The sequence below is a fragment of the Peromyscus californicus genome, unplaced genomic scaffold, assembly GCF_007827085.1.
Source record: "Peromyscus californicus insignis strain IS unplaced genomic scaffold, ASM782708v3 Scaffold_8__1_contigs__length_139910024, whole genome shotgun sequence".
Taxonomy (NCBI): Eukaryota; Metazoa; Chordata; class Mammalia; order Rodentia; family Cricetidae; genus Peromyscus; species Peromyscus californicus.
Genome location: NW_026294606.1, coordinates 77,317,224 through 77,343,433, shown reverse-complemented (window position 1 = coordinate 77,343,433; position 26,210 = coordinate 77,317,224). Strand labels below are relative to the sequence as shown.

The window sequence follows — 26,210 nt, the reverse complement described above, 5'->3', positions numbered from 1 at the left end:
GCTTGTGAGCTAAGCTAACAGGACACACACCACAGGTGGAGATGTGAATCGTCTGCCAAGGACGTGCAAGTGACATATTGGAAGGATGTTGGGAACATCACCTACAGTTCAGGTTTCTTGTTGGCTCTGGCTGACTCCAGAAACATATTTCGGAGCTGGGCGACGGAGACTCTGGTGTCCAGCATGCTAGCTTCTGCACCAGACCCTTCTGCCCTGGAACTCGGCAGCTCCAGCTCCTGCTTTGGGGCTGCGTCCTTGCTGTGTCTGAGGGCCTGAAGCTGCGGGGGACCCGTGTAATCCGACAGAGACCGGGCCAAAACCTTGCGCTTCTTTGGCGAGGCCTCTTTTGTGTGACTGGTCAATGTGGCATCTTGGGACACGGGACCACTCTGCATATACAGAACCATTTCACTCCGGCCAATTCTCTGAGTGGGCTGGTGTTGAACTCGCCGCTCCCTCTCAGGTTCTACGGTGATGGAGCGAACCCTGGGCTCATCTAAATCTTCATGACCAGAGGGGTCTTCGTGGCCTCTCACAAGCCTGCCATCTTCAGAGGTCAAGAGGGATTTGGGGCTCCTCTCCAGAGGTTCAGGGGGAGGCACATCTTTCACTTTTGATTCACAAATGTGGAGCTCTGGAGCGTCCCTCGACCCACCTTCTAGAATCTTCAGGGTGGTAGATTTTATGACATTTGGGGTGGCTGACCCCACCCAGCTGGATTCAGATGCGCTTTCTGGGGTGTCCACAGTCACCAGCTTGATGGCATGAACAGGGTCAGCTGGCAGGACACAGCTCCGGCTTGGCCGTAGTGAGCTCACTACCTTGCTGGTGACCCTATCAAAGGCGGAGCTTTCTGACTGGATGGACAGGAAATGCGCTGGTCCTGGTCTCCTCTGAGTTAAGGGCTCTGAGGTGAGTTCAGGGCTGCTGCGAGCACTCTCCTCTTTCACCAATTTTTCTCTAACTTTAACTCTTAAGAAAAAAACAGGATTTATGTTGCCATGTGTAGTCATCACCGAAGGGGAAGGAAGCATGCACAGACCATGGATGGCATTGGAGCCGATGCAGAGAGAACAATGTGCGAAAACACATTCGGGCATTGAACATGGACACCTAGTACTTGCCACTGAAATGGAGTGAAATCTCCAAATTTGCACTCATATTCTAGTGTGGCCCAAAAGTTCCATCCCCTGTTAAGCTGAGAGTCACATGCTGTCCTGAGGGAGAATGGGCTTACTCTAAGGAAAGCCCTGGCAGCCCCAGGAAGCTTCATTCATATACATCACTGTAAGCATTAGTGTGAAGGAAGCAATGCCTAGGTCAGGACTCTGTGCAAGTCCAGACTCAGGTGTGGGCTGTGAGGGGTGGCTGGCTGCTCTAAGGAAACACTCTTGGAGGAGACACAGCCACTTCACTGTCCACTGGATTTGTGGGCATTTGTGATTACTTAAGCTTTCTACTGAGCTCCATTGCTTAAGTTACCTCTTGAAGCACTGAGCACATACTCACGACCATACCACCACAGGAATGTTAGGAAGAAGGCATTTGTTAAGAGACTTAAGAGAATCGTGAGCCCTTATCTCCCTCCCACTGATGCTACACCCTAATTAAAAACCAACTTAAAGAGGGATTGTTTTTTGTTGTTTCTGATTTTTAACTATTTGAGAGCAAAACTGGAAAAGAAGTCAAAAGCTGCGGACCATTTCTCATCTGCAGAAGCCCGCTAATCAAGAACCCTGGCTAGGGGACCTTACCTGTCCATCCCAGACCCCAGTGCTTTGCCTTTCAAGTGGAAACAGCGGGTTTGCAGGGAGGGCGCTGCCTGGCCTGTGTGAGGCCCTGTATTTGGTCCCCACCACAGGGAAAGAAAGGACTAGTGCCACGAGGTGCGGAGGCTTTTGGAGAGCTCATGCCTTCCTCCTTAGCCAAATGACACATTCAACAAGAGAAGCACCCCTTCTGTTTACCTTTTGAAATACCACTCGGTGTAGTGCAAAAGGGAAAACCACTGACCAGGTCCAACTCTCAGAGAGTGCACACAGCTTTTTGGAGAGGGGGAAGAGATTTCTTGGGGAAAATGTAAAGCTTTCATTTCACTTAGGTGAGTGAGCAAAAGTGACTGTTTATAATAATCACATTATAGAATTGCCCCGATTAGCCCTAGTTTGCCGTATCAATATTCATAAAACAAGCACTGCTTTCAAACGGGACATCATCGGTAGAGTTCCCCAAGGAAACACTGAAGGCACCCATAAAGGTAGTTACTGTGAGTGTTTGGAAAAAGCACTCGGAGCTACGGCTTCTCCGAGACAGCAGCAGTGGAGGCTGCTGCTCAGAAGACTGCGGCTCAGTCAAGCTCCCCTGTGGACTGTGTGCTCCTTATCCGAGGCCATCTCAAGAGAACAAAGTCACGGTCAGAAACTCAGTACGTGGGACCTTTGTCCGGCCAGTGACTTGCTCATTCTTAATTTCTCCGCCTCTCCCCTTCATGAAACGATTGGAGTGTTTGTCTGTTATAGGTCGCATGCCCTAAATTTAACTAGTGAAAATTAGCTACTGGTTTAGAAACAAGGAAACCGGAGCTGGTGCAGAAAAGGGATGTGGGCGGGGTAGGAGGGCCCAGAGGAGCTGTTCAATATTGCCCCCTGTTGGCCAGTTCTGTAGCGAGTTGGTGAGAAAGTGAGCAAGCAAGGAAGTAAGGGAAGCGAACCAGGAAGGAGAGGAAGTGTCGATCTAGACAGGGCCATCAGGGAACAGATATGATTAGGAAGCAGCTTGTTTTTGAACACATGGTTCTCAGAGGCCTGTCCAACAGGGAGAGGAGCTCGAGGGTTAGTTAAGTGTGGCAGAGCAAGGAGAGGAGATGGGGTAGGAGGACATCCGCCATGCATCAGCCACACACTTCCAACCTGGGATGTACCTGGAAGGCCAGTTGATAAGTGAAGGTGTATCCCCTTCGGCATCTTTCTGCAGAAACCACTCATGGGTGGCCTTCCCTGTACTACCATGCACAAGAAACAAAACTTTAGGACATTGCTATAAAAATGCCGATGCCCATGCCCACATCATTTTACTATAAGCAAAACCCAAAGGTTGCTTTTAGTTAAGATGCTCAAGCTGGCTTTTGAAAAGACATAATGTACACGGTGCCGTTAGAGTTTACATTGACTTCTTGGAATATCTTGGTCATTTGGCTCACCACAAAACTCAAGAAGTGAGAATAAAGAAATCTAAGGCAACTAGAGAAAATGGGTTTAGTCACCGACAGGAGTCTGTTATAGTCATACTCGGTTCATACTTATGAGAAGTTGGAATTCAAATACAAGGCAACTCAACTTCCATAAATTTCACAGAGGCACACATGTAAACAGACAAATGAAAAAAGTGTCCATGCAAAAGGATACACACCAAAGAGTGAATCTTTTGTCTGCTGTTACATGCTTCCCTTTTATCTTTTTTTTTTTTTTTTGTATCAGTTACAAATGTCAATTTGTTGTCAACAGGCAACAGGGTGAGAAAGGGCTTCATCCTAATCATGAAAAGGTCTTGCATCCCGTTAAGATAGCATCCAACTTACATACTTGTTCCTTAACACTCAGTCAGACACAATGTAAGGTGGAATGTATCAGTGTCATTAAGACCAAGCTGAGATACCTTTGGTTAAAATTATAGGCCAGGAAAGCTGTTAATGTAAAGTAGCTACAGGAAGAATAACCATGCCACAGACTGTATCTTCTTAGGATTTACAAAGAAAAAACAGAAAGACTCCCCTGAATTCATGCAGTAGCCGTGGATGAACTTGAATGGCTGTTACTCCTGCCTCAACCTCCCAAGACCCAGGATTACAGGCATGAACCACCACTGTACAAACCAGCTCACGCCGTGCTGGGGATTGAACCTGGACTTTGTGCATACTAGGTAAGCACTCTACCAACTGAGTTACATTCTACAGACTTAAAATTTATTTGGGAGGCTGTTGGAAGTGAGCCAAGACCCTGTTGTGCAGAGGCTACCTCCACTGGGAGAGGGCTGTGGAGTCACTGGGGGCAGAACAAGGAAGCAGTAACTCCAGACCAATGGATTGGTCTTTGGATGTGATTGGCCAGTGGAGAATTGTATTCCCAGGTAGAGGAACTCCCCGTGTGTAGTCAGCCAGAGCTACCCAGTGAAACACTGTTTCAAAAATAAAAGAAAACAAGCAAAAGCTGTGTGACAGAGAAGCCTCACGCAGCTCTGATTATAGAAGGTGGCACTCTATCACATCATTCAGTTTAGCCAACTGATGACAGTCGCCTGTGTGGGAGATGGCTGCTTTGCACACAAGTGTGGGTACAGCAATGGCCACAGTCCTAGGCACAACTGACATTGGAAATCTCACTTGCACACATCGACGTCTATGTTACAGGCTGGCATTTTAGGAACCGTATTTGTATTTAATTCAATGGAACTGCCACTTGCCAGTAAGGACAGAATTAAATGAAACCCCAAAAGGAACGAGTTAATCTCTATTAGCAGCCAAAGTTGGTGGGATGAGGTTGGACAGCAGATATTTGGTATAGTAGGGAAATAAACATGATTTCCCTCGTAACAGAGTGGATCTGTGAGGAGCAGCAGAAGGCTTCTCTTTAGAGAATGGATCTGAGACCTGCTTCCTGGGCTCTGCCCTGATGTCCACAGGACACGGTAGAGAGCTGCTGGCCAGAGCTGATGGGAGTTGAGGCAAGATGAATGCCAGGCACTACACTTTGCTGCAGACAAATCTCTACAGGACATGGACAGATGAGCAGCAACCGTAACCATGAGGACCGGAGGCTCTGGAGAGTTTTTTTCAGGACTCAAAGCTCTCATTAGGGGATGTGCCAACAGTGAGGGGGAACTCCTGTGTCCAGCCTCTGCTCTACCTTCCTGGGCGAGCATATGCTGTTGTTTCATCCCCGAATGAGGCAACCAATGGGGCAGATACAAGCTCACACTCAGGCTAACGTGACATGTGTCATTGAGCTCCTGGTATGTGCAGAATATGAAGCTAGATTAGCTCTGAGAAGTAACAAAGAAAAGTCAGGCCATCAACCTCCAGCACTGTAACAGGCAAGAGAGATATGACTGTAATCCCAGCATGCCAGAGGCAGAGATGGGCAGATCTCTGCAAGTTCTCAAGGCCAGCCTGGTCTACATAGGGAATGCTACCCTGTCTCAGGGCCGGGGGTATGATTTACTAGTCCCCAGGAACCCACGGCGAGCCTTGTCTAGGTCATAACCCACCAAAGGTAACTCTTCTCAGGTCAAGTTTCAGCTCTGTTCTCCATGACCTCTCCACTGTCGGGTTAGAGTCACCCAGGACACAATCTGGGAGACACAGTGCTGGAGAGGGACTGGGATGCAGTAACAAAGATGTAATGAACAAGGCTTTTCTGGAGAGTCGGCTCTGAGAACAGGGTGTCGAATCTCACTCTCCTCCTTTTAGTTACATGACTCACATGGGGTGACGGATGATGCTCAGGCACACAACAGCTGGGGACCCCAGGTCGAGAGCGTCTGCATTTGCCCTCACAGAATCACAACTATGTGCTTCTGTCTGTCTGTCTGTCTGTCTGTCTCTTAATAAGGAAATAAGAGCTACATAAAGGATTAAACAAGAGCTTGGGGTTCAGGACTTTGGTGGGAGCTGGAGTTCATATTTTTTAAGGCTAAAAAGTCCACAGGATTATCCACCACACTGATAACAATATTGTTGGTTAAAAAGTCGTGTGCTTTCGTTTCCACACTCACTCTTTGCCGAATTCACAAGCCATGGTTCATCCTGAGAACAGCCTTCTTCACATGATGCAAACCTTGAAGTTCCAAGGGTTTGGAAGCATCCAAAAAGTGGGGCTGGGCCTGCCTTACAGTACCCCAGTTCCTCAGAATGTGTATATAGTCTTCATTTTCTTCACAATAAAGTGTGCATCAATGCCCAAGCTCATGATAGGATGAGCAAAGGACCTTAGAGCATCCATCTCTCTATCCAATATTTAATATAAAAACCTTCTTGATCATTTTATGGAATACTTAAAACTTCCAAAACAAATATATATTGCCCCAAACTGTTATTTCACTAGTAATATTTCAGATTGTTCCCATACAAGGAAGAGACATCAAACAGGTGTTGTATGGGAATCTGAAATTAGTCTTCCTTTTCCTGCATGACCTATTTTTTATTCCTAAGTCAGCATCTGTTGGGGTTCTTTGTTCTACATACAAATCATATGAAGGGGGCCAGCTGGCTGGCAGGGCAGTTCAGTAGGTAAAGGCACTGGCCATCAAGCTTGATGACCCGCGTCTGGCCACCAGGACCCACATGGTGGAAGGAGAGAACTGACCCCTGCAAGTTGTCCCTTGACCTCCACAAGCACACCACACCACACCGGGAATGCACACATTCACATATATGCACACACAAAATAAGTAAATGAAATAGGAACAGGATTTCCTTTGATATAAATAGCCAAACCAAGCACAGCGCTTCTACTATGAAATGCGCACTTCCAGGCAAGACACCCTCTTTAAAATATGTGGGAATGGGTCTCTCTATCTCTCAGCCTCAAGTACTTTAGTCCCAAGGCTGAACTAAGACTTTCAAAATACTTCCTGTGGATTTAGAGAATCTAATTACCTTAGAGGCTAGTATCTAAGCATCTGAGTCTGCATGACTAAGTTCATGACGACAGACTTGGGGCTGAGAAAACGTCAGCACCTAAAATGTTTGCCTCGGGGCATCACTGCCGTGTAAGAGGGAGTGGATGTTTACCACCGTGTCCCAGTGAAAGCAACAAAAGATGTTCCCAACACATACTTAAATACAATAAATATTTGTTCACATACGTGTGTGTACATATATCTATGTGTCACACACAATTACTCCCCAGAATGACTCCAGGTTCCCAGTCCATCCCAATTCATCCATAAAGCTGTTGCTTGTTTGAATGGAAGAGGCTCTTTAGAAATCCATCCAGACCTTCAGGCTGACCCTTTAAGCCAGATATTTAAGTAAACAGTGTTTTAACATGGACAGCAATTTCTTTTCAACTTAAATTTGGAAACACACATGCATTCTCGACTGTACTCTGAGTTCTGGGATTTGTATTTGACTTCTTTCCCTTTCCCACACAGGAGCTGTTCTTGTGTTTGGCTGGTCCTTTTGGCAAGGGCTTTCTCTCAGCTGTGGCTCTCCTTACTGGTACACATTTATATAGTGCTGCCTTACCGGTCCTTCAGTGTTTATCAATTAGACTGTACCATAAACAAAGACCTCTATCCCATTACTATGACTCTTCCTGCCTTGGGATTCTAGGCATAAGCCACCAAAACTATCCCCCCAAAACTTAAGTCTTGGGCATAACCAAAAAGGGAACAAAAAGATAAATTAAGTTGGGCCAGAAACACAGCAAGAGTCCTCTATGGTGGCTTCTATGTAAGTGTTCCCATGACACCTGCTCAGTTTGCTTGAAGGAGAACTTAAGGCCCCGACAGAGGAGAGAAGGAAGACAGGAAGTGTGGAAGGCTTGGTCAGATATTGTAGAGATTACGAAGTATCTCTACAGTGAATGGAGACCCTCCAAACCCGCTGTGACAGCCAAGGCGGAACAAGTGCCCAGGGCTTACCTGGCTCGGGCCTCCAGGGGCACTGGCGGGTCACCCAGGAGGCTCGGGGAGGCTGGCTGCTGCTGTGGTGAGCTGGACATTTGATTTGGGGACCTTGGCACTTCAGAGAAGGAGGTGCCTCGCTCAGAAAAGAAGGCAGGGGGACCATCTTCTGCCACCGGGGGCTCTTGGACTCGCCGCTGGTTCTCCAAGTTGAGCCGCAGCTCCTGGTCAGACATGTTGCTCCCCAGGGGGGCGCTGTCCTGGGACTCTACCAAGCTGGTCCTGGGTCCTGGCTCTGCCCTGGTGTGCAAGGAACTGGCATCCTTGCTCGGTTCTTCCTGCTTGTCACCTTTTCCTCGTCTGTCACCCACTTCTGGGTCCTTCCGAGACTTGGCATATCGAGACAAGTATTCGGAGTCAGCTTCCGGGTCCAGGGTCAGCCCGTACTTTTCTGCCAGCTGCCGCCTCCTCTCGGCTTTGTACCTTGCGATCCTTTCCGCTTTGGACTCCAGACTGTGGGTGTCCATGGAGCCCGAACTATGGATGCCTGAGGTTTCTGTGCAGTATTTAGATGGAGTTTGCTTTTCTAAGGAAGACCCAGAACTGTCTTCCTCTTCATTAGATCGCCCTACAAGAAGACCATAGGATAAAACATAGGAGACCAAGCCCAGACAGCCGTGTAACACTCAGAGCCCTCCACACTGCCTGATGCTCACAGACAGCCCAGCCTGAAGGCCCCATCTCATCTAGGCTGGCTGATGGAAGGAGCCTGGGGTCCCCCATGAAAAGTGGGAAAGCAGAGAGCCACACTGCATCTGTCCCCCACACTCTCCAGCCGCCTCTGGCATCTCATTTATTCCCCTTTATTTATTTTTATGTTTTGTTTTTGAGTTTAATATTTCCTATGGGGTCCAAGGGCAGGTTCAGATTCTCCTAGAAAAGACAGCAGACACCAGAACATTTGCTGATTTAACAAGAGATGGACTGTGGTTTCACAGTCATCAGAGTGGTATCTGTACTTACAGATGTGGTTTTTTCCCAATTGCCCACACACATACACATCAAAACGTTGAATTATTTATGAGGGCATTTGAGACCTTTCAGTCACTTGCTAGGCTGTGAAATTAATTTCTACACCGCTCTAAGTAATACTGACTCATTCATCATTTGGAGATTTCTTTACCTGTTTTTTAAGTTCACTTGAATGAAACATATGCCTATGTTTTCAAGTTTCCAATGACTTCTTTTGAATTATAATAAGATTAACCAGAATTTACTTTGGGGCTTGGTATGAAATAGAAAGAGGAATATGTCCTTTCCTCATCTCAATTTCTAACTTCTTCATAAATAATTCTTTCTTGGTTGTGCATGCCGGTAACACCAGCAGATGGCTGAAGCAGGAGGAGAGTGTGTTTAAGCCAGTGTGGGCTACATAACTTATGTCTAAAAACAAACTCCACTAATTAATTAATTTCCTCACTATGTTTGATGGTTAAATTAAATGTTAAGTAGATGAAGACGTTATGTACACAAGGATTTGTTTCTGGGTATTGATTCTGGGTATAGATTCTTAGCTTTTCATGTAGTTCTCTATCAAAAGCCACCAATACCAGCAAACTGTGGCATTATGCTAGGAGATCAGGAGCCCCACTCTGAAGAGGAAACTGGAAACAATGGCTAAGAAAAGCAGCACCTCAGAGCCTGAGCCTGGGACCTGGCTGGGAAGCTCAGCCCTAATTGTATTGTTCCATCTGAGGTCAAGTGGGGTAAACAATGTCAGTAACAGTGACAGGGCATGACCGAAGAAAAGCTAAGTCATGTTCAGCATGTTGAAAATCAATATGTAATACATTCACACACACAAAAATAGATAGCCTTGTGGAATGTATCCTGAGAGTAGTAACTGCAGCCACCCAAGGCCCAACTTTGCTTTTTACTTTTCCTGCTCTAAGAAGCCATCCCCTCTGCTAGGCATCTGGATATTTAGTGTAACCTACGATGCACATATCTGAATTCTTCCTTTACAGACCAGACATCTACCAATACACTTTAACAGCAGATTCTGTGCTGAGCCATGAGAGTATGGAGAAATGGACACCATGTGTGCCTCTGACGGATCACTGTCTAAAGGGGCCTGATAGCCAAAATATTGAAGAAACTACATACACACACAGTGTACTGCTGTTGGCTGAGATGGTTAATGCACATTGTCAACTTGACTAGATTTGGAGTCATTTTTCAGAGGCTTAATTAGGAAGGGAACATCTGCCCTGATGTGTGTGACATCAACCCACTGAATAAAAAGGTGAAAAAGAAGAAAGCCAGGGGAGCAGCAACAGCATCCATTCCCTGATTCCTGACTGTGGGTGCATGTGTGACCAGCAGCTTCTTACTCTCCCTGCCATACCTTCCTTCTGTCATGATGGACTGTGTCCCCTCAAACTGTGAGTCAAGACAAGCTTTTCCTTCCTGTAGCTGCTTTGGTCGGTGTTTTTATTCTGGTGTCAGGCATCTTATTCTCCAGCACCCCAGGATCAGGCAGGTGAGGTGTGACAGGACAAGCACCCTGCCTAGTGTGGCCACATACTCACCAGTATGAGGGCTGGCAGGGTCTGTGGCGCGCATGTATCTGGGCGTATCTTCCTCTAGCAGTCTATGAGTCACTAGCCCTGTGCAGCTCTGCAACAGGATGGGCTGGGGGTCATTTTCTATTCCCTCTAAGCGCCTGGCAATTCTTTCCTTTCTGCAGAGCAGACCAAAGAAAACCCACAGTGAGCGTGCAAAAGGACACTAAAGGACAAATTAAACATCGCTGTGGTAAACGTCTCTCCCCAACAGTGGCATGACATAAATACATTACCTTTTCATCTCTAAAAAGTCTTTCCTCTTTGGTTCGAAGATTTTTCTTAATTCTGCAACTACAACAGAGAAGGGAAGAACAAAACCAATGTGGTGTTTAGTGGTTCTGTGTTTCTTTCATTCACTCATGCAAAATATCTATTCTCAGCTCCCACGTGACACTGCCAGCTTCCTGCTCCCTTGGAGTTTGTTTTTAGGTGGGAAGGGAGATACTAAACAAGTGAAACAAGTTAATGTGTGCACGCAGCACCCCCCTCCCCCCACACATCACACTTTGGGCTAACAAATAAACTCATACAGGATAAGACAGTCAGTCTTATTTCACTCAGAATCACAGGGGACTTAACCTACAAGGCCTCTTTAGTAAGGTTTCTTTGTTGTTGTTGTTTTTAATTGTTTTGCTTATCGGGAATCCTAGTATCTATTTTAAATTTGGTTATGTATACTCATGTATCTGAAGCTTTTATCTTGGAAGACATTTGCAAAGAATATGCCACAAGCTCCCAGAGGGTCATCTGCAAGCTCCTAGCATGCATACACAGCCACTCTTACATCACCCTGTCATTTAACGTCTGTCAGGACATGGCTATGTTTCCTTTAACCACAGCTGAAATCAGGTCTCGAGACTCTGCTGGAGCTTCACTGGAAGGAAGTGGTAACATTCGCTTCCACACTATAATCTAGGAGGATAATGAGATTTTCCTGGCATCACTGGAGAACCAGGGAACATGCTTTGGTGTGGTTGAAGGTTCTAGCAAGACACTGACTACAGGGCAGACCAAGAAGACAAGCAACTGCCTCTTTGGAGAGGTGGCCAAAGCTGGCAGAGAATGGCTCTTAATCTGTCTCTACCTTCACTCCCTCAATTCGTAAGAGCACCTAAAGGCAAGGAGTTAGCAGAAAAAGAGGGAGGGGCCAAGGGACCACCAGGACAGAAGGAGGGGCTATCAGGACACGGGGAGGAGCTAGCAGGAAAGGAAAGAGGGACTGATAGTTGAGGGTCAACATTCTGAAAAGCTGACCCATGGGAGAAATTAAGAGACAATTAAGACATGGCATCTAATTAATTAGTAACTATCATTGTTCTGCTAGGGATTGAACTCAGGGCTTCCTGCACACTAGTCAAATTTTCTGTCAATGAGCTAATATCCACGTCAGTTTCTTCTGTTTCTTTTTGAGTGGCATTTTAACAACGAGTCAAACTGCATATACATAAATGCGATTCCCACAATGGTCTTTGTACTCAGAGACGGAAGCTGGGTGTTTATTTCTAAGTGGCATCTGCCTTAAAACTTTTGCTGATGGGGATAGAGGTATGGCTCTGCAGTTAAGAGCATTGGATATGTTTGTAGAGGACCCAGTTTCTACTCCTAGCGCCCACATGGAGGCTCACAACCATCCGTAACCAGAGTTCCTGTGGTTCTGATGCCTTTTTCTGACCTCTGCAGGCATGAGGCACACACATGGTGCATATACATACAAGCAGGAAAAAAACTAACCCCAATCCTAACCCTTTAAACTCTTTCAACAAATTTTATGTGATTTCAGACTTAGAAGCTCTCTAAGACACCCCTTGTGACATGCTAACATTTTACTAATTTTCCTCCTTTTCCCCTTTCTGTGGATACTTTCATTATGCTCTCAAGCCACTTAAGAGCAAGCTGCATCCCTCTCTCTCTGTCTCTCTGTCTCTGTCTCTCTGTCTCTCTGTCTGTCTCTCTGTCTCTCTGTCTCTCTCTCTCTCTCTCTCTCTCTCTCTCTCTCTCTCTCTCTCTCTCTCTCTCTCTCGGTTTTTCCAGACAGGGTTTCTCTGTGTAGTTTTGGTGCCTGTCCTGGAGCTCGCTCTGCACACCAGTCTGGCCTCAAACTCAACAGAGATCCATCTGGCTCTGCTTCCCGAGGGCTGGGATTAAAGTCGTGTGCCACCACCACCTGGCTGCAGTATATCTCTTTATTCTGAGATCCTTCAATGTAAATTCCCTAAAAACATGCAATAAAAACGTTCCCTAAAGTTAGAGTCAACATCCATAATTCAATTGACTGAATGGTGTGCCGTAACTAAAACTCCTAAATGGCACAGGTTCCATATACTAGTCAACATACAGCCCAGAAATTAGCAACCATAGAAGGAAAACTTTCTTCCATTTGTTTTCAAATGCATAGATTTTGATTAAACTAAACTATCCATTTTACAGCTACTGCCATGGGCTCTTTTGAGTAATTCTAAATGGTCCTTCTACATCCACGAGACTTTTGCCATTTCTGATAAGACTTCATGGGTCAGTTTTCAATTAAGGCCTTTATGGGAACTGGAGAGCAGGTTCTCATATTCACGCACCTATTTACCACACATTCTTTGTAAGATGAATATTCCAACAGTATTCAGGATAATTTGGTCTGCCAAGGGCTTGTCTTGTGAAATACAGTTAGTTCTTCACTTCTGAGAGACTGGGGATTTTTGGTAAAGACAGCACTGAACTTAGTCTTCCAAACTCAAGTATAGCAGGCACTTGGATAGAAAAGTAAGTCAGTGGTAGCACACCGCCAAGACCGTGCTCCTCCCTGTCCTGGGACGACCTGAGAGCACAGGCCTGGCTGGAGTGATCTGAACACTGGTTTGTCTTCCACAGGAGGGCTGTAGGCACCAGTACAAAGGCAGGAAGTAACCACCAAACTGGAGTCCTCACAGGGAAAATGACGGCTCCAGGCTGTGAGGTTTCTTTTGGGATAGTGAAGACACTCTAATATTGACTATGGTGATGGACATGCAATTGTGAATGTGTCAGAGACTAATGAAGCACAGTCTTTACATGGATGAACTGAGTGGTGCAAGCACTATATTTTAATAATAATGTTAGAGACAATGATGTATCTCTACTTCTTAATTCTAAAATGGAAAAATCTGTTTAATACTATAATGTTTACATAGTCAAAGACATATTTTATTTAAAAATATATTACATTTATTTGTGTGTGTGTGTGTTTTTGTGTGTGTGTGTGTGTGTGTGTGTGTGTGTGTGTGTGTGTGTGTGTGTGTGTGTGTGTTTGTAGGTTCATGTGTGCCATGGCTTCTGTATACAGGGACTTCTTTTGGGGATTAGTTCTCTCCTTCTCCCCTGTAGGTTCTGGGTCATCAGGTTTGGTGGCAGGGGCTGAAACATCTCAATGGCCGTTTTATAGTAAAGATTTTTATTCCCTTCATCAACAAGAATGTTGATGGTATGATGAGTCCAAGAGGGAAAAGAAACAACCATCTTAATGTTCCATTTTACAGAAGCAGAAACCTTTCACTAAGTGAAAAGAGTGATGTCTACAAACTTAAAAACCATCATGAAACTCTCTGTCCCTGAAAGAGAATGGTGCTGGGATCCTGCTAGTGCAGCGCTTGTCTGAGGGCCGAGTACATGCCAGCCACAAACAAACAACACAGAGACAAAGCCCAGATTTAGAATTCTTCCTCTGTCAGCATTATACCACTAAGAGCCAACCTGCCCAAATTCAAGGACATCAACACTAAGGCATAAAGAAGCCTGGGGTGAGATCGAGGTGGGGCTTGGGAACATTTTGAGATGTTGCAGAGTGTTGTGGGACACTTTGATCACACTGTGACACTCTGAGACTGTTGAATAAATAACAGTTAAATAAAGTTTACCTTGAATCAGGGGGGTGGGAGCCAGTAACTAGCTGACCAGAATTAGCCATAGAGAAGTCATCAATTTGGAGAAGACGCACAGGAAGGAATGACAGGGACTAGTGTCTGAGCTTTCTTTTGGTTCTGGGACAAGGGAAGCGAGGCGTCTCTTGTGGTATCTCCAGCCAAAAAGCAAGGTCAGCTTGTTGCTATTCAACCTCTCTTAGCTAGCAGGTTTTCACCCCAGTCTTTGACTCCTGAGTCTCATTGATAAATAGAATGATAGAGACTTAATTTAAATCTACATATTGTGGCTGTGGCAGAGCCAGGGCACAGAACCAGAAGCCTTGCCAGGCTGTGGCCTGAGTGGATGGTGGGGCACTGAATGCAGGGCCATTGGGCCGTAGACAATAATTAACATATCAGTAGATTTGTGTGCAGCCACTAAGCTGACATAAAAATAACAGTAGAGGGCTAAAGCTTTATGAGTTCAGAAACATGTATTTTGTTCACATGGCTCAACACTTCAGTTTGGAAAAATTGTACTTATTTTCATAATCAACTGTATGAATTTCAGAAGAAAACTGGTCAATAACCTATTTTTTTCAGTGTTGCTGTGATTGAAATTACAGTATGAGTTTTCAGGAACCAGCAGCTTTCCCTGTCTCCTGACCACACTGTTGCTCACCGAAGTAGTCATCCAGAGGAACTGGGGCAGAGAAGACAGAAGAGGGAGGCTTCCACTGGTAGGGAATGACCTTTCCTTGCTATACAGAAGTGTGCCTCATCAGGGAATGCTTGTCAGCTACAGTGAAACCAAACTGTTCTCTTTTACACTTAGATTTGATCATAATCCTAGACTTTAACACAGCTTTGTCTCAGATGAAATTGGGTGCCTTTGTCCTTTATGAAGACTTCCAGCAGCTTGAAAGAGTATTTCATTTCATGCTGGAGCGCATAGCCATCCAGGCACAAATCCTCTACAGCTCAGTCCTGCCATGAACACATCTAGCCTCCTGCCTTCCCAAATACTCAAGGAGAGTGTGAGCCCAGGCATGGGCCACTTCCTCCCTTGGAAGTGGTACTCTTGATAGCCAGCCCGGCTTTCCATAGTGTCAGGCTCTTATTCTCAGCTGTGTTCTCCAAGGACAGGCACAGTCTTCAGTCTTTCAAGAGTCAGGCTCCACATTCACATAACTCTCAGTGTGCCATATTGATCATCTCTTGCTGTGCCCAACCTAGAAATTAAATTTGATCATATGTATACACACACAGGAAAGAAAGTGCACACAGAGTGTGAGCACTGCCCCAGTTTCAGATGCCTACTGGGAATCTTGGGGCACATTTCCCCCAGATTAGTGTGGTGCTTGTACAATTCTAGCCATTCTTCATATGAAATCTTATCTGCATCCCTGTAACTCTCCATACTATTCCTTGGGTATGATACACAATAAAGCATGTATCTCACCTGGTAGTTGTATAGATACTGAAAAACCGAAGCATGCTCTAAGTTCTGCTTGTAGGCTAAGCCCTGGAACTTTTTCAAGTGCCCATCCTCAGGAGACTTTGTCTGGGCATATCATCTGTTTAGCTCCTTGGGATACATTTCAGATTGTCTGTGTGCCTTTGAAACTGGATTTGGTTTCTATTAAAAGAAAATGTCTTCTGATCTAATTTCTTTTAAACTTTTTTTTTCCCTTTCAGAGCAGAGGGGAAAAAAACCCCACAAAAACCTGTTCTTCCCTCAACCTGCTCTTTCTCTTTCTTTCTTTCTTTCTTTCTTTCTTTCTTTCTTTCTTTCTTTCTTTCTTTCTTTCTTTCCTTTTTTGTTTATTTTTCGAGACAGGGTTTCTCTGTGTAGTTTTGGTGCCTGTCCTGGATCTCGCTCTGTAGACCAGGCTGGCCTCGAACTCACAGAGATCCACCTGGCTCTGCTTCCCGAGTGCTGGGATGAAGAGCGTGAGCCACCACCGCCTGACTCAACCTGCTTTTTGTAAAGGAAGCGCTCCTTTGCTCTGTTTGGATACACACATTTTGGATTCAAGTGATCATTCCTCATGCTACAGCTCTTGTTGGGAAATAATGATCAGGCAATGTTTAAATCCTGTCAGAGGCAAAAACAGAGGAAGCCAGTTTAGAGCAGGTGCAGGTAGCTGAATGGATGTGCTCCTGTTGCCAAAGGAAAGCATAATACAAAAAGGTGACTTCTGAGGCCTCTTAGATGGCTCAGTGGGTCAGAGTTCAATTCCCAGGACACACATGGTAGAAGGAAAGAACTAAATTCACCTCCCCAGAGTAAGCCCTTGATTTCCAAATGCATTCTCTGGAACACACACACACACACACACACACACACACACACACACACACACACACACACACACACATACACACACACACACCAATACACACATGAATAAGTGTAATCAAATATTTTAAAACTTCAAAAGATGACCGATACAGCGTCCATCAGCTCTCTGTTGCATACAAGAAAGCCAGACCAGTGATGCCTTTAGTCTAAGTACTTGGGAGGCAAAGGCAGATGGATCTCTGTGAGTTCAAGGATAGCCAGGGCTATATAGTGAGACACTGTTTAATAAAAAAAAAAAATCTACACGTTATTGAGCATAAATCCCTTATGTCAGGAAGAGGCAGTGAGGTGCAGTGAGCAGCCCTGAGGAGGGGTAGTGGGTGGATGGAGAAGAATGGGAGCCTAGGAGACCAGCTGCCTTTAGAGAAAGTTGGCTTGAATTAAAATTTTTTTTAATTTAATTTTATATTTTTAATTAAATTTTTTCATATAATAATTTTGATCATTTCCCCTCCTCCAACTCTTCCCAGATCCACCCAACTTTGTGTTCTCTCTCTCTCTCTCTCTCTCTCTCTCTCTCTCTCAAGCATATGAATGTTTTGCCTGCATGCATATATGTGCACCACGTTCATGCCTGGTGCCTACATAGGTCAGAAGAGGGCCCATCCCCAGGAACTGGAGCTACAGACAGTTGTGAGCCACCACATGGGTGCTGGGAAGCAAACTCAGGTCCTCTGCCAGAACAAGTGCTCTCAACCATTGCCGAGCCTCCCCTCTGGCTTTTTTCCCCTTGAGGCAGAATTTTATTCGTTCCCCACAGGCTCCACCTCACCAACACTGGGATTTTAAGCTTGTGCCACCAAGTCTGGTTTATGTGGTGCTGGGGACCAAACCCAGGTTTCTTGCATGCTAGGCAAATCCTCTACCGCCTGAGCTACATTCCCAGTCCCTGGGAAGGCTCAAGGCCAAAGAGAATATGGACACTGTGCTCTCTCTCTCCCTCTTCACTAGGCTGCCAGCAGCAACTGGTGGGAAGAATAAACCCCAGAAAGATGGGGTGCAAAATTGAGGGAAAGCTCCTAAACTGAAGCTCTGCTCAGAGAGGGGAGGAAGGGACATGGAAGAGACCACAGACTAGAGGCTAGTGAGAATCCTTCAGCACAGGAGTCATGGAGAGTTGTGCACCCAGGCACTATCTTACCTTTTGGGAGTGCAGCTAAACACTTGGCATCAAGGCCTCGCCTGTGGTTGGCCGGCTCTTCTTTATCATCAAAGCAAAACTCTTTCTGAAAGCTAAAAGTTATTCCATTAATACAGCATTAAATCAGGATGTAGACTATTAAGCGAAAAACACTAAGTATAAAACCCATGATGTCAATCAAACGTAAGTATGTGTTTTATACTGAGGACTTTTTTCATTTATTTATATTTATGTTAATATGGTAATGTGTATATATGTATTCAACAGTGTAATTACACTGGCGTTAGTAGCTGCTTGTTGTGTGTGGTGGGAAAAACACAGCCGAACTTGTGAACTGTATTCTTCTATTCAGACTAGCAACACCAACACCCTCTTGATCCCAGAACAGCTGACTGAGTTAGGCTTACACACCCAACCTTCCACGGTTACAACCTCTTCCTCAGAAGGCCAGCAGCTTGTTGAGGCAGTCTGGATGCTTTTTCCAGTAATGAATTATATTTATATTATAGGTACCTTCAAACCATTAAACAGCAGCCAGGGCAAAAGGGAGGAAAGTCCCATGAAAAAGTCATAATTACAAGAGGAAGTGAAAGGGGAGATTAGTACAAGAATGGAGCGTGTCCTGCCTCTTCCCTGTGTACTGACCCTAACCCCAGCTACGATCCCTATTATCTTCACAAGACTCCAGGTCTGCACGACTTGGAGGTGTCTAAATGCCCGGTCACTGGCTGACCTGCTTTGCAGTTGTTCTCTGGTTTGAATATTTATTTCCACCAGGGCTGGCTTCTTGCTAATTATCAAAAGGTGAATTAGAGGACAGGGAGGGTGATTTGGGCTTTCTTTGCTGGTGTCGAGCGGACTGTATTTCTTGTATGCATACAGCCCCTTATGTCACTGGCACATTGGACATTTGCTGTCCTGCCAGGTGGGCTACTGTAGTCAGCTCACATGAAATAGTAGCAATGGCTTATTAACTCTAGTGTCCCATTGAGCCAAAGTCACCAAAGTGTTTGACTTCCAATTTATACTTTTCCTATCCTTGAATAAATAATGCCCCCTCCTCTCTCCTCGACCTTATTTTCTTTTTCTTATTTACTAGCTTTATTATAGTTAAGATAATCTACTAGAGAAAGGTTAAGGAATGAGCCCAAGGTGCCATTAAAACATTCCACAGACATGAACCATGGACAACTCAAATAATATATTTGTGCTTTTGTTAACTGTTATCCTGAGTCATGGTTCTAATTCACTTTATACTCAGATAGGCACTAGATATACCAGAGACTTTCCTGTGTAGCGTGTTTATAAGATCCACTCTCCAATTTCGAATTGGATTCAGAATCAGCAGATTCAGACAACTCATTACTACAATGTGAAGGAACCAAGTCCTCTGTAGCAAAGTGTCAGAGCTACAACAGATGAGGGACAAGAGCATCTGCCGGGAAGGGAGGAAGGCACAGGGGTTGGCTCCTCCTAGCACAATGATGTCCAGGTTGCGACCCATGCCAAAGTGCACTGGGGACGACTCTGCACCTGGGCTTAGTATTGTCTGATTGTGTTGTGGGCAGTGGCCTACAGGGAAGGACCCAATGCAGCCACCTCGTGTGGCACACTCTTTCAGTTTTGCATTGTCTTACATCAGCAATGTGCTACAGGATCTGAGTACCGCAGGTAAATTAGCCTGGCACCCATAATGCCCTGAGCGCAAGGAAGTTGACCACAAGAATTCACAAGGGCAGGTGGGTGGATGCAGAGAGGGAGGCAAGAAAGGAAGATGGGTGGGAGGGAAAAAATGACAGGAGGGACCAGGCTAAGCTCTTCCTTAAAAATTCAAAAGCTCCCAGATGAACAGATTCAAAAGCTTAGAGGTAGGTGAGAGAAAAAGAAAGCTAACATCTCCTAAAATGGCAATGAATTACAAATGACACAAGCATACGTTCTATTCCCCAACTGGTTCCCAGAAACAGTGTGGTGTATAGAAGAGTCGCTATTGTCTGGGAATACTGTTAAGTCATCTTGCTTCACACAGAAAGAGAGATAGACAGGCAGGCAGGCATGCAGGCAGACAGACAGACAGACAGAGACACACCACACACACCCCACACACACACAAGTGTGGTACTTTGCACAGGCTAGGTAGGAACTGTACAATTGAGTCATGCCACCAGCTCTTGATAAAATTAAATAACACCCTGGGCAAAAACACACCACCAAACAAACTCATGGGTTAGAAATCTGGTAGGCATGAGGTTCACTGGGAAGCATTTGCCTAGCATGTGTGAGGCCCTGAGTTCTATTCCCAGCTCTTCAGAAGGACAGAAGGAGGGATTTAAGGGGTTATCTTAAAAGCCACCATATATCTCCAAAGCATAAGAGTTCTTGAACACAGGCTACGTTACCTGTCAGCTTTTCTTTGATGTGGGAATCCGATGAAGCTTAAGTTTTTCTTGTTGAAATCTAAGGGAAAGAAATAGCACAATGTTAAAATAGTTACACAGTCACTTAGGAATATTCAAACAGGAAGATGCCCTTTAAATTCTCCTTGAACTTGCAATTTAAGTAAAAAGGACATTATTAACCAGATAACAAAACTGGCACCTTCAGAGAATCAAACTCGACACAGGAATCTCACACATAAAGCTCTGGTTTGCTCTCTTCCCTTCTGAAGCGGCCCCTGCCCAGCTCACAGGTTAAACAAACACTCTGACATCCTTCAAAGCCATTTCAACTTGTTATGGTAAAAAAAAAAAAAAAAAAAAAAAAAACTTGAACAATTAAATACCAAATAACTGTTATATACTGAGGAGGGGGAAAAAGAGAAAATCATTAAGCGATTTGGGTCAAGATAAGCAGAGAGAATGAGGTAATGGGCCTGATAGGTGGGGAGGTGGGGGCGGCGCTGAAGAGCAATGGGTGCCTTGGCTGTGTCTTTTCTGCTGTTATTAAAATCCAGACAACACATGTGCATGCTGTTCGAGTATGTGTGTGGAGGTCGGAGGACAGCCTGCAGGAGACACATGCATATTGTGTGTGGGTATGCATGGGCCACAGTACAAGTGTGGAGGTCGGAGGACAGGCAACCTCCAGGAGTCAGTTCTCTCTTTCTACCGTGTACGTCCTTGGAATCGAACTCAAGTCATCGAACTCTGGGGCAAGTGCTGCCTGCTGAGCAAGCCCACTGGACAGACTCATTTATTTTTGAAGATAGGATATATGATGTAAAGACAGCTGGTAACAATTCCGTACAGGAAAATCACACATCCAGGGTGAACGTGTTAATGAAAACCAGGCGGAGACAGGATGTATAACGGGTCTCACAGCCAGCAATCTGCTTTACAGCTTCAGGCACAGTGACCAAACACAAAGTAGACCTGGGACAGAAACTCCCTCCCCCAAGGAAGTACCTTTACGGTTTACTATTTAGAATCAGAGCCCCGATGGGTGGGGATAAAGGTACAAGATAAGGCAGATGCTAACACTTCTTTATCCATCCAAGCACATCTCAGGTCCTAGAAACTCGAAATTCGGGCCAACACGGAGGCATGGTGAAATGAAAAGTATAAAGCCAACTAGACATCCAGGTTTCATCCCAAGCACACACATGCATCCTGCCATAACTATCTGAAGAAAGACAATTCTGACGGAAAAATAAAAAAGCTAAGGAATGTTATAAAAGGAAGCTCCTGAATTGTTCCAGTCTAGTCCCAACAGAGCACTTGTGCTTTGAAATTTTCTGGGTAGATAATGACTGGATTTCAAATCGGCATTTAAATACCCACAACATCTCACTTTTGTTCCAACACCACATATGTAACAGCACTTCAGCAATCAGATGGGAAACATTTCTATCTCCCGGCTGGAAAAGAAGCCACTGAAGAGACAGTATTTTCTCCAAACTGTCTCACACGAAGAGTTAAGAAAAAGAGACTCACCCACCACTGCCTGCTGGAAGTAAGTTTACATGCAAGACATGTAGTTCCAGAAAATATTTTAGGTATAATGCAGCATATCCAGAATCTGATCCAAAATTTGGAATTTAATTAGCAACCTTGCTATACAAAAGCTTTTGTGGTTTAGCGACAGAAAGAGAAAAGACATTTTTCAGCAACTGCAGGTGTAGTTAGGGACTCCGATAGGTAAAGCATCCTTTCAGACAGTCAGCTAGCCGACTAGTTGGATACTGGATTCCACAGCAAAGACATTAGAAAATGGATACAGTAATGCATTTTCCATATTTCCCCGTCTTACCTTGTTTCTCGGAAAATCTGAAGGCTCCCAGGCAGCTAGAAAGCCCTGGGTTCCTGAACATGGCTGCACACAGAACACTGGGGCACCACCAGCCTAATTTGACAGCTAATTCTTAACCAGCAGTGGCCTTGGGTCGCTTTCAGCAAAATTGGGTTGCAAATTTCCAGAGAGCAGGGCTAGAGTGAGCAACCAGGCACGTGTGTCTTCGAGCTTACAGTGAACACAAAGCAAAAGGCTGCAACAAATCCGATCCCTTCATCAGATTACAAGCAGAAAATAGAGCTGGAGATGCTTGCAAACCGGGTTCCAGGGAGAGGGCATTTCGGATTATGCCCCAGCAACGCCTCGGGGAATCACAGAGAACGCCTTGCCCAAGAAGAAATGCAGAGACCTAACGATTGTGTCAGCATCGAAAAGAACTCTCCCACGTTTCCTAAAACCAAATAGCCCCAAAGAAGAAAACCCCACAGAGGGACTCAGCGTGTTGGGGCGCGGTGAGGTGCCTAAGTGTTCCCAGGCTGCCCCAAGCTTGGCTTTGGCTGAGCTAAATAAAATATTTCACTTAACCGGGAGCCAAAAATTCATACTTAAGAGTTAAGATTTATAAGCAACATATGAGCACAACTGTGGAAAAAGAAAAGGCAGATATTACCAGGAGAGTCAACCATTTTAATTTAAGACAGAAGACATTAAGCTTTAGCAATAAGGCTGCTGCCTGCCCTCTTCCAACTGCAGTCTGTAACTGGTGGCCTCGAATCTGGATAATGAATTTGAAAGAACAATCGACAATAATTACAGATGGATTGTTTCCTCCCTACAAAGGGACATTAAAGAAACCCACAGGAAACAGGCTCCATTACAGTAGGAAACAGGGCTAAGGAGGTAACCTGCTTCCAGTAGACAATGGGAGAAATGGATCAATGGGGAGCAGGGCCAAGATCATTATTTGGCTCAACTATATGCAGTAGCAGGGACCCTGAGTTTGTCTGCCTTTGTATCTTTGGCCCTGAACATGTATTTGGATCTAACCAGCATACAGTAGGTCTGCAGTAAATATCTGCAGAATGAAATAATGGAATCGTCTTTTCTGAAAACTTTGGATTTCGAGGTCTATTATCAAACCAGATCAGCTTAGATACAAATAGAGCTGAAAATGAAGAATCAATGGATGGACAGATGGATGATACAGTAGATGGATGAGTGTGCTACTCTTTGAAACTAAAAGATACTCTACACTCTCAGATAGAGGAACACTTGGTTGCTAGGTGGTGGCACTGTGTGGGGAGGTTATGGAATGTTGAGACAGCCTTGTGGGGGTTACTGTCCAAGCTCTCTGCTTCTTAATCCACTGAGATGTGAGGAGCCTCAGATATGCAGTCCATAGCAATGGATCCCACTGTGCTTTCCTGCCAAGATGAACTGTATGCTGTTAAGTCGAGAGACTAAATCCTTTCTCCTTGTTGTTTCTGTCAGGTGCTTTACCAGGGCGCCAAGAGGAGCTGAGACAGTCTGAGACTGTAGGACACCAACAGTCAGGGTTTTGTAAAACTCCGGCGGGAGAGAGACCTTGGTGGGTTGGAGCCGAGGGGCACCACGGAGGGTGAGAAAGAGACATGCCATGCAGACATGGTGGGTGTCGGCCACAGAGGTGGGAGCCTCGAAATTTTATTAAGGGAAGGGAAAAGGAAAGGGGGAAGAGAGGGAGCAGGTGGAGGGAGCTGAGGAGAGAAGAAAGAGAAGGGGAAGAGAGGAAGAAAGGAGATGCAGAGCAACCTCATGGGAAGAGAGAGGTACGAAGAGAGGAAGGGAGAGGGAAAGAGAGAAAGAGGGAGAGAGAGCGAGAGAGAGAGAGAGAGAGAGAGAGAGAGAGAGAGAGAGAGAGAGAGGAGATGCACACACAACCTCCTGGGAATAGACAGCGAAGGGGGAGGGGTTTTGTCTTAAAGCAGACTTTATGTAGAACGAAGTAGTCAGGACGCTGGGTGGACCAAGGTATTGCCCGTTTATTCGCTGGGTCCCCAAGGGGTGGGTCTGAAAGCTAACACAGGGTCCTTCTGGTGTTTTCTCTACGTGCTCAGTTACTTCTTGTTAGCTCAGGAAATGGTATATAAAGTTGTTAAAAATAAAAATTGAACAAACAGAAACAAACCATGGGGGAACAATAAGTACTGTGGATACAGTCCACCGGGGGGCAGGGGGAAACTGCTGAATGTTCATCTTCTGGGCAGGGGATGGGTGTCACATGAACTCTGCAGAGTGTGGAAAATGATGCTTGGGAACAAAGACAGAAGAAGAGGATTAGAAGAATTGCTAGAATTGTTGGCCTCGCCTCTTAGCCTGACACAAAGCAGATGTCATGGAAGAAAGAAAGAAAAAGTTCTTTATGAAACAGTGGGTATAGAACTGAATCTTCTCCTAAATGTTCTATCTGTAGGAAACATAGTGAGATCAACGAAACCTACATTTCCTGTCAATAGGAAGCATCGATGAGGGACTGGAGGGGTGGTTCATTGGGGAAGGATACTTGTTGTGATATGTGACAAGGGCAGAGGTGTTAGCCTCCCAGGGACAGCACAGCTCACTGCTATAGCTCAGACTCCAGGGGCCCTTGCAATACAAGAGATAGCTGTTCTTGCAGAGGTCCCTCTCATAAGGAGAATATGGGAACAAGAGCAGCCAAGAGGGAGACTACCAACTTCCTAACTGGTAAATGGCCACTCGGTTTCTAATGATGTGGAGACCTGCATCCTTTATGTCCTCACTTCCGTGTTTAGTGCTTGCAGGCACTGGACCCATCGTGTCTTCCCAAAGCCTGCCAGGGAGAGCCTGGGATGTCTCCACTGCAGATGAAAAAGCTGAGATAGATGATGTGGGGATATTTCCTGGGAAGATGTAAAGTCTATTCACCACAGCTAGTGAGGGAATGGGCAGACCAGAGAGATTTCCTCCAAGTCCACCTTGTGTACCAGTGTATAACTGGGCTCCTGCACAGGGAGCATGAGTGAGGGATAAGCCACAAGACATGGGTGATGCCCAGGTAGCTGCAGTATCTAGAAGTTCCCTGGACAACTCATGGGGTATCTACCAAAGAATCTCCCACTCAACTGTTCATCTATCACGTAACCCAGAGAGGGGACTTGTGAGGGTCTGTATAAGGGAGTTTTACAGGCATGGTCTGCTAAGAGTCTCCTGTGGGGGAATCATAGCTGCTCTGATTCAAGATGGCAGTGGTCATGTCCAACCCGGAGGAAATAACTGCAAAGCACAGTGTGTGTGTGTGTGTGTGTGTGTGTGTGTGTGTGTGTGTGTGTGTGTGTGTGTGTGTATCCATGGATGGGCTTCTTAGAAAATCTCCTTCCTTCTATTTTACCTTCTTCAGTCTCTCCCACCCTGCCTTCCTCCCTCCCCTCTGAGACAGGCTCTCAAGTATCTCAGGCCACCTTCAGACTCACTCTGTAACCCAAGGTTGAACTTAAACCCCCAAGCCTCCCTTCTCCATCTCCAGAGTGCTGAGGTTAGAGGCAGGCACCACACAAGTATTTCTAGTTTATGCAGTGCTGGGGGTTGAACCCAGGACTTCGTGCATGCTAGGTAAACATACTGCCAACTGAGATACATCCCCAGTCCTGTAAAATGTATTTCTAAAGGCAAAACCACATTCTCTGGCTAGCAAGAGAGGGGACTGAATGACAGTAAGGTCAGAATTAGGTGAGAACGCATGTGGCCTCACTCTCAACCACAAGCGCATCACTGACCCCCACATGGTAACTATATATATATAGTGGAGATTTGGGGCACATTTGCTTCTGTGACAGCCTTGGGATGCCACCCTGTGCCTCCCAGTGAAGATGAAAGCACTCCCAGCCTTCTTGGAAGACTGAGCTGGGTGGAAATGGCAGTGCAGAATGGCGTGGATCAGCTATCCAGATACATGCCACTGTGAGCTAGCGGCAATTTCTAAAATCAAGATGGGCCACAGAAACTGTTTTATCAAAAGCTCACGTACACTTCTAAAGATGGTGGCTGGCCTGAAGTTCCACGGCTGAGGATACAGTTATTGCCTCACAAAGGAGGATGTTGTATGCCAGAACAACCCTAAATGGTATTCCCGGGTCTTTGGTGGATTTTATTTTATGTGCTTAATCTGAGGTAGAACGGTCTGACTTGAGATAGTTCCACCAGTGGGAGCCCATTTAGGCTCCCCCATTTTCCTTTTATCACATGAGAGTTCTTCACGAATCCACATTCTTTCCCCCCACTGTGTGCTCCCAAAGTGCTCTGTGGGTTCTGCTTCATAGGCATATTTTGGACAAGTCTGCAAATAAAATTTTACCTTC

General features: G+C 45.5%; 1 protein-coding gene across 13 annotated transcripts in view; it reads right to left on the bottom strand.

Annotated features, from left to right (window-relative positions):
* Positions 1 to 26,210, bottom strand: part of Svil (supervillin) — a 205,885-nt gene that overhangs the window by 66,986 nt on the left and 112,689 nt on the right. For 4 of the 13 annotated variants that reach the window (XM_052727637.1, XM_052727639.1, XM_052727640.1 and 1 more), the window contains exons 3-7: positions 20,025 to 20,082; positions 17,626 to 17,717; positions 10,484 to 10,541; positions 10,215 to 10,366; positions 7,642 to 8,251 (exon numbers count right to left, since the gene is read on the bottom strand). In XM_052727637.1, coding sequence (XP_052583597.1) covers positions 7,642 to 8,251; positions 10,215 to 10,366; positions 10,484 to 10,491 — 770 coding nt within the window. In that variant the 5' untranslated portion in view covers positions 10,492 to 10,541; positions 17,626 to 17,717; positions 20,025 to 20,082. Of the gene's footprint in view, positions 1 to 105; positions 2,132 to 2,920; positions 3,002 to 7,641; positions 8,252 to 10,214; positions 10,367 to 10,483; positions 10,542 to 17,625; positions 17,718 to 20,024; positions 20,083 to 26,210 lie in introns of those variants that run through there. The other 9 variants (XM_052727634.1, XM_052727638.1, XM_052727635.1 and 6 more) reach the window with 5 other exon arrangements.